The sequence below is a fragment of the Emys orbicularis genome, chromosome 11 (genome assembly GCF_028017835.1).
Source record: "Emys orbicularis isolate rEmyOrb1 chromosome 11, rEmyOrb1.hap1, whole genome shotgun sequence".
Lineage (NCBI taxonomy): Eukaryota > Metazoa > Chordata > Testudines > Emydidae > Emys > Emys orbicularis.
This window is the reverse complement of record NC_088693.1, coordinates 78,580,584-78,589,206: the sequence shown is the minus strand read 5'-3', so window position 1 is coordinate 78,589,206 and position 8,623 is coordinate 78,580,584. Positions and strand designations below refer to the sequence as shown.

General features: G+C 54.4%; 1 protein-coding gene across 2 annotated transcripts in view; it reads left to right on the top strand.

The window, feature by feature from the left end:
* The first annotated feature begins 6,136 nt into the window (after positions 1 to 6,136).
* ITGB2 (integrin subunit beta 2) overlaps positions 6,137 to 8,623 on the top strand; it is a 48,576-nt gene continuing 46,089 nt past the window's right edge. Inside the window, exon 1 of one of the 2 annotated variants that reach the window (XM_065412980.1) lies at positions 6,137 to 6,250. Coding sequence is in view for 1 of the 2 variants with exons in the window: in XM_065412979.1 (XP_065269051.1) it covers positions 6,253 to 6,255 (3 nt within the window). In the remaining variant the exon portion in view is untranslated. Of the gene's footprint in view, positions 6,256 to 8,623 lie in introns of both variants that reach the window. The other variant, XM_065412979.1, reaches the window with a different exon arrangement.

Sequence of the window (8,623 nt, the reverse complement as noted above, 5' to 3'; positions counted from 1 at the left end):
GTTCTGTTCCTTCCTTGTCTTTGTTTTGGATATGAGCGTTCCAGGTACTGGTCAGTTACGGTACCTCCCTCGCTTGTACTAAGCGGACATAGAACAAATGTATCTTGATTTTGACAAATTTCCTATTTGCTTATATGCCAAATGCTGGGTTGTGCTACTGCAGGGCACGGGGGGAGGTAGCTTAGCATGAGTGGACAGAACTCTGGGGAAACCATGGGCCTTAGAGCTCTTATGACTGCCAGGCAGGGCCGGATTCACTCTCCTGTGAGTCCGGGGCCATTCAATTGTGTGGAGCCCCTGGGGGTTTGGAGTGGGGGAGTGGGCTCAGGGTAGGGGATTGGGGTGCAGGAGGGGGTGCAGCTCCAGCTGGGCTCTAGGGTGGGCTGGGACAGGGGGTTGGGATGCAGGTGGGGGTGTGGGGTCTGGGAGGGCGTTTGGGTGCAGGAAGGGGCTCCGGGCTGGAGTAGGAGGTTGGGGTGCAGGAGGGGGTGCAGGGTGCAGGCTCTGGCCGGGAGGCGCTTACTTCGGGTGGCTCCCGGTCAGCGGCACAGCAGGGCTAAGGCAGGATCCCTGCCTGCCCTGGCTCCACGCTGTGCTGCTCCCTGAGATGGTTGGCTTGTCCGGCCCCTAGGCAGAGGGGCCAGGCTGCGCTGTGCTGAGCATGCTGCCTGTGCCCGCAGGCGCTGCCCCCACAGCTCCCATTGGCTGTGGGACCCGGCCAATGGCAGCTGCGGAGATGGTGCTGGGGGCGGGGGCAGCATGCACAGATTCCCTGAATGCCCCTCGCCTAGGGGCCGCAGGGGCACATTGGCGAGCTGGCACTCGCAGCTCCAGCCCTGGGGGGGAGGAGGGGAACGCCGAGGCTCGGGGACCGGTGTCCAGCCCACAGTGCTGAGACTTGCCGCGGGCTGGATGAAAAGAAGCAGCGGGCTGCATCTGGCCTGTGGGGCCCACCTTAGCCCGAGGCCCTGGGCTGCAGCCCCTAAAGCCTCTGCATTAATCCGGCCCTGCTGCCAGGCATTCATATAATGTGCTATATACTAACCTAACACACATGTGATGGCTAACAAGTGCCACTATGAAACACTGCTTAATAAAAAACACTGTACCCACTGAAGTTTCTGGGTTGTCTAACAGCAGCTGGAGATCCAACAGTAGCTCCAGATTGTGCATAGGCATTACATTTAGTGGGCACACACCCTCAGCCAGAGGGGGAGAAATCAGCCACACCATGTCATCTGGTTGCTTCCCAGGCCCACCAGCATCAACTCAGTCTCATCGAGATAGAGCTTCAGCCAGCCATCTCCCATCCGGGGCCCAGTCTTCCCCAGACACTGGGCCAGACATGTAGGAGCACTGGGTGAGTCAGGTACAACAGAGATGTAGAGCTGGGTGTCATGAGCATGCTGAAACACTGCAGCCATCCTCACCCATCCAGCAGCCCCATATACATATTGACCAGGAAGGGAGACATGTTGGAGCCCAGACTAGCCATCCTGTGGGCTTACCTTCAAGAAAACCTGATGACAGGGTTTATTTGCAAATCTGCCTCGCTCTCTGGGCACCAGAACTTTTCATGAAGAAGGATGGAGCCAGCAAGTATGTTTGGATTGCCGGGCTCTGAACCAAATCATGATTATGATCATTATCCAATGCCACTCATCCCTAAGCTGCTGGACTGTGTGGGGGCTGCCAAGGTACACACAACGCTGGACCTCTGGGAGGTGTACAACCTGGTACACATTAGAGCGGGGAATGAGTGCAAAACTGCTTTTCAGGTATGGCCACTTGGACTGTCTCACAATGCCATTTGGTTTGACAAATGCACCCGCCACATTCCAGCATTTCATCAGTGATGTGGTTTGGGACATGTTGGACCAGTACGTAGTGATATATCTGGATAGCTTACTTTTTTTCACTGATGACACAGAGTAGCACACCATGCCTGTCTGTACTGTCCTCAAAGGCTATGCCAGCACGACCTCTAGACCAAGCTGGAAAAGTGTGTCTTTCACCAGTCCTCTGTAGAATTTGGGGGTTTCTCATGTCCCCAGAGGGTGTCAAGATGGACCCACATAAGGTGAAGATAGTCCTCATTTGGGCAGCACGTTGGAACATTCGCGACCTGCAGCATTTCCTGGGATTCACTAACTTCTATCATCAGTTCATTCTGAGGTTCTTAGAACGAATCGCCCCCCTCACCTTTCTGCTCTGCAAGAACATCAAGTTCCACTGGCCTTCTAAGGCTCAACAAGCCTTTGAATGGCTAAAACTTGCATTCACTTCTGCCCTGGGCTGGTGCACCGGGATCCCACATTATCCTTCACCGCTGAAGCAGATGCATCCAACATGGTTATGGGGGCAGTGCTTTCCCAAGCCCCCCGACCAGGTGTTGTTTTCATGTGCCTTTCTCCTCCAGGAAACTTACCCCCACAGAACAAAACTCTGAAATCCTGGACAAGGAGCTCCTAGTGATTAAGGTCGCCCTCGAGGAATGGTGCCACTATCTTGAGGGGGCCTGGCACCTGGTCCAGGTGTATACAGACCATAAGACCTATCTGTGCAGGGTCAAGGCCCTTAATCAGTGGCAGCTTCAGTGGTCTTGGTTCTTCTCACACTTCGATTTTGTTATTTCCTCTTGTACAGGAACTAAAAATAACAGGCCACACACTGTCCCAGACCTTGCTGACCCTAAAGGCCCGAGCCCTGAAGCCTCAAGCACCTGGAATTCTCTCGGTGGGACACCCCATCAAGACCTATTTGCCTTGATCCGGTTGGTCGTAACCCAAGGAGTCCCCCCGACAAACAGGAAGCGCTAAGCAAGGAGGCCTCCAATGTCCACGATGGGATATTCTATGTCAGTGGTCCTCAAACTTTTGTACTGGTGACCCCTTTCACACAGCAAGCCTCTGAGTGCGACCCCCCCTTAGAAATTAAAAACACTTTTTTATATTTAACACTATTTTAAATGGTGGAGGCAAAGTGGGGTTTGGGGTGGAGGCTGACAGCTCACGCCCCCCCATGTAATAGCCTCACGACCCTCTGAGGGGTCCTGACCCCCAGTTTGAGAACCCCTGTTCTATGTGAAAGAACGTATTTATGTCTCCCCCGGCCTCTGACAGTTGAAGCTCTGCAAGCCTGTCACAGCTCCCCCCGGCCGGGCATTTCAGCTATACCAAGACCCAGCAGCTTGCCCTGCATGCGAGCCACAATACAGACCTATATTGCCCCCCTTAACACCTGTGCCCATGCCAAGGCACCACACGATAAACCCCTTGGACTTCTGCAGCCCCTTGAGGTACCATCCAGCCCCGGGGCAGTCGTCAGCCTCAATTTCATAGAGGAACTACCCAAATCCAATGGATTTATGATAGTCCTGACCACACTAGATCACTTCTCCAAGATGACCCACTTTGTTCCCTGCACCAGCCTTCCCCCCTCTGAGGAAACTGCCCATCTCTGGGTGGACAACATCATTCATCTTCATGGTCTTCCAGAGCGCACCGTGGCCCACAATTCATGTAACGCTTCTGGCAGGAGGGCCTCCGAATATTAGCAGTTTGCTCCAGCCCCTCATCCACCTACCACCTCCAGATGAATGGATGAATGGAGAGAATGCACCAAATTCCGGAACACTACCCACGGTGCTATATTAATGATCACTAGAGCGACTGTTCCCCTCCACTACCCATGGCAGAGTTTGTGTACAATAGATTTAGTGTGTGGAGGGTGAGGTGCTTCTCCAGGAGATATGGAGCCGCAATTGATTAACATGGCAACTGGATTCCAAACTCCTATTTTCCTATGACCATGACTAGAAATGATCATTTAACTCAGTGTGATGCATTTTTAGCACTGGGCAATACAAGGGTTAGGCTATGGTATCCACACCTCATGCTGTTCAGTAACCCAAGGGGGTTTGGCTAAGGGGTAAGGTAAGGCAGGTGTTTCCCTATCTGCCTTTAAGGACACCTCCGGTGTCTCCCAGGGCCAGGTGGAAAGCCAGTGCTTTTATGCACCCACATTTGTCCAAGCACATGATTGGTGCTGGATAAATAGTAAGGCGACATCTGCCAGGTTTAACTCCGAGAACTGTGGCTTTCCATGCTGGAGAGAATTCTTTGGTATCATGGTGGCCTCGGACTGGCTGCATCAGAGATTTTCTCATGGTGATCTAGCAACATTTTGTTTCAAGTCCGACTCTGTGGTAATCTCCTTCCTCATTGCGGAAAGCACAGAAGCCTTCTCTGTCTGTCCCTCAGGCCGTGCCTCTAGCTCCGTCCTGCTGGGGGGACACGGAAGGCAGGCTTTTCTCTCAGGAAGTCTCTCTCCCATCTCATCGCACACAGTGCCGGGTTCTTCCCGCACTCTGCCCAGGCTCCTGTCTCCCCCTAGGACTACCGGATAGCAGGACATTTCGTGCCACTCTGCTCCATGCACTGCCCAGCACTCGTCCCCATCGCTCTGGGCGCCCTGCAAGTGGAGTAGCTCTAAGGTATTTACACCGATAACTGCGCCCATCTCCAGCTTTCGGGAGGCTGTCAACTTTATTGCCCACGGGGCTCCCCCTTCCCAACCCAGCCTTCCGCATCCCCCCTAGGCCTTCAGCCCACTCCTCCCGCTCTCCACCCCAGGGAGACCCTGGGGAAAGCTCTGCCTCACAGCCTGCCCTGCACACGGCTACCCCCTGGCTCTTGTTGACCTAGGAAGGGAGGGAGAAGGTACATTTCAAAGCCAAGGAGCCTTCACCAGGCTTTGTGATTGCCCCATCCTAGCCAATACAAAGGGGGGAAGGCACCTGGCAATGTGCCCAGCGTAGGGGCCCCTCTGGAAGTTGCCAAGGGCACCACAAGCCCCAGAGCGGGAGATGTGGTGGGGGCATGTCAGGGCCAGCCCAGCGGTAAGAGGAGGCGTGGCCAAGGCACTCCCAATCCCTGACTAAAAGAACAGGAGTACTTGTGGCACCTTAGAGACTAACAAATTTATTAGAGCATAAGCTTTCGTGGGCTACAGCCCACTTCTTCGGATGCATATAGAGTGAAACATATATTGAGGAGATATATATACACACATACAGAGAGCATGAACAGGTGGGAGTTGTCTTACCAACTCTGAGAGGCCAATTAAGTAAGAGAAAAACAACTTTTGAAGTGATAATCAAGATAGCCCAGTACAGACAGTTTGATAAGAAGTGTGAGAATACTTACAAGGGGAGATAGATTCAATGTTTGTAATGGCTCAGCCATTCCCAGTCCTTATTCAGGGTTTGGCAGCCAGGGCAAAAGTTAGGGAAGCCCCGAGCAGTATCTCAGCCAGCTCCAGGGGCTCAGCCTGTCCACGCAGCCCCAGCACTGGGAAGGTGTCAGCTGCCTCCCCGTGGCCCCTGCTTGGCCCTGCCTGAGAATGCCCTGCTGCCAGTCCCCAGCACAGCCCTCGTGGCAAACGTCTCTCAGTGCCTGGGACCTGGGTCCGAGTGAAACCCAGCCTCTCCGGCCTCACCTGGCAGTCCGTGCGGAGCCAGGGCAGCGCCCGGTGTGATATGATCAGGTCGTGTATTGAAAATGGTGTTACATTTCCACACGATCCCGTTCAGTGTAGAAGGGTTTCCTGGTCCTGCAGTTCTAATGGGCCTCCTGTCTCTGGGCTGAGGACACCTGCCAGTGCAGAGGTGGATTCATGACCACACTTACTACTCTGCTGGGCCTGGTTGGGGAGGGCACTGCAGAGGGTGCCCTGCACCAGTTTATTACCCCTGCAATTACTGGGTACCACCAGGTACGAGCTAAACATACAGTCACCAAGGGAAGCATGTGCTGCCCTGAGGAGCTGCCAGTGTGAAGCGGTGTCTCGGGGGGAGATGGAGACCCTTCCCTGCCAGCGCCAGGCGATACAGCCCTGAGAGGCATGTTAAGTTTGGTGAAACTTCCCAAGGGGTAGAACTGAGCCCCAGGCCAAGTGACTGACTGATACTCCCCAGCGCACCCCCGAAGCTACTAGACTCAGTGCTAGAGGCGTTCAAATGCAGCTATTCGGTATTTTCAGAAAACCTCCGCCCCACCCACACCCAACTCTTCACTTCCTCCCTGTTCCACACAGGCTGCCTATATATCAGCGGTAGAAAGCAAAAAGCGGCAGAGCGTGTTGCAAAGATCCCCAGCGAGTGATTGCCCCTCACTGCTCTTCAGGCGGAACTTCACACCCAACAACTTCTTTCACAACAGCTGGGCAGGAGCCAAGGAGAAGACTTGATGTATGGTAAAAACAATTCTTTCCTGGGGCTTCCATTCCTTTGCAGGGTGAGCTGCTCCGCCCGGCTGTGGATTTTCCCATTGAATTGCTTGCTGCATAGTAGCTTATTGCTTGGGTTACACGCTGCTCTTTCCAGAAAGGATCCGCGGTCTCCTGATGTGTGTTCCAGACAGCTCGGACCAGTCTGTCGGGGGAGCCTAAATTCAGTTCCCTGCTCTGCCTCAGGTGTCCTGGGTGGCCTTGGGCAGCGCTCTCTGGGCCTCACGTGCTGGGGTGCCCTGCGTCCCAGGGGTGTGCTGAGGAGACAGAACGCTCAGGTGCTACAGAGACAGAGCCTTAGCGTCCACTGACTTCTCACACTGACTTCGGGATGGGGGTGGCCCCTTTCTAAAGCCAAACTCTGGCTCTTGAACGTGCTCGGTTTCCGAGGGGGAGACAAGCATGGAATTGTTGACGATTGATAGGCAGGATTTAGGGCCCAGGACACTATTGCTCTGTCCCTGGGGGTGTAAAGCAGGGCAGGGTGGATGTAAAATGCCACCATTCTGGTCTGATAACGCCCCCTTGGCACTCAGTCTGCGCTGGTGCACATGGCTGCCCAGGAACAAGGCAGTGGGGGATGGGGGCCTCAGTCCGTGCACACGGACAGAACAGTGCCTAGTGTATGTTAGGACAGGGAAACGCATCTGTCACTCAGAAAATGGCCAAGATTATAGGGGTTTACCAGCAGGTTGGTTACATGCTGAAGCTGATTGTTTGCAGCATGCTTTGTGATTGCTCCTGTGTAGTAACAATCTATGATAGACTGGGCTGGTGAGCTCTCATCTGATTTTTGTGCGTTCTAACTCTAGCTATGCCTAGAAGCTAAAAGGAGAAATTTGCCAGTTGTCTGGACTCTCGGTTTTAATTTCCACTGGTGTATTTGCAAATGCTGATTCTTCCTGTCTGTACAGGGCAATGTGTCTGAATATTGTCTAGCATTTCAGCATGCCCTCTCTCTGGGCTTGCCCTTATGTTTGTTACAAACCCAGATGCAGATATTTAAAAAGCCAACACACTCAGTAATGAACCCTAGCGGAGCTGGGAACCAACCCCAGATCATCAGAGAGCCGGACAGGATGTGGCATTACAGTCAACAGGGTGCCCAAGGATCAGACTGCAGCTTCGTGCTCTGAACAATAACAGGGTCAATGTCACCTTCAAAGCATGCGCTCCCCAGCGAGGTTCTGCTCAGCCCGGGCAGGGGCCAAGAGGGAGCACCACGCCAGCCCCCCCACCCAGGGAGAGGCCCTAATCTGGCCTTAGTGTACTGATAGGTAGCTACAGTCTTTATTCCTGCTTTCTGACTGGCTGGCTGGGAATGCCCTCTGCTGTGTTTGTTTGTTTTATGAGGGGCTCCGGGACACTGTGACACATGTAACTACCTCGGAAGCGCTGCCCCAGCTGGAGCTAGGGCAGCCATCTGCTAAGCCAGGGCTCCTTTGTGTTTGTGGGATGGGGCCTGCCCACGCGATGGAAGGTAGCAGAGCTAGGCAAGAAGATGGGTCCCCTGCTCTTTGCTGTCTTTGCTCCTCCATGCGACACCTAAGAACACCGCTAACAGTTGTTGTTAATACAGAATCAAAGATGTGTCGGGACCTTTACAGACAAATGCCATGGCCCTGAAGAGCTCACAGTCTAGGGCAGGTACAACATCACATGCATGGGCGGCTGGTGACCCGGCCATTGGGGGAGGCTAGCCCCTGGCCCCTCCTGCCCAAGGTCCCCCCCATCCCCCGCAGGAGCCCATAGCACCCCCACTGTGGGCCCTGGCTCCAGTGCCGAGTGGCCAGGGCTCGAGGTCCAGCCCTGATGCTTCGGGCAGCGTGGCCTGCCCTGGTGTGCCGCAGCACTCCTGGCTCCGGGTGGCGTAGCCAGCCCCCGTGCGCTGGGCGGCAGCGCTCCAGCACCAGCCGCCCTGACTCCCTGCGGGAGGCAGGCCAGCCAGCCCCAACCAGCCTGGGCCAGCCAAGGCAGAGCGCTGGAACGCAGCGGGGGCCTGGCCTGGGGGCTGAGCCTGGGCAGCATCAAGCTAGGCTGTTTGGGAAGGCACAGCCTACCCCTGCCTACAATACCCGCCGCCCATGATCACATGCCCAGGGAGAGAAGAGGAGCAACGGGAGGAGAGCTACACAACACAGGGGCAGGATTATGGCAGGTCATTTCCAATGTCTAAAAGGGGCAACGTTCTATAGTTAATTAAAGAAAAGGAAATATTTGGGCAAACAAAATGGAGTCAGTGTTATGTGTGTCATGGGAATGCAGGTCAAATAAATAGCCTTTATTTTACAATCAGCATTGTTTTGCCCCACTTAATAGTAGTCAAAATCCCATA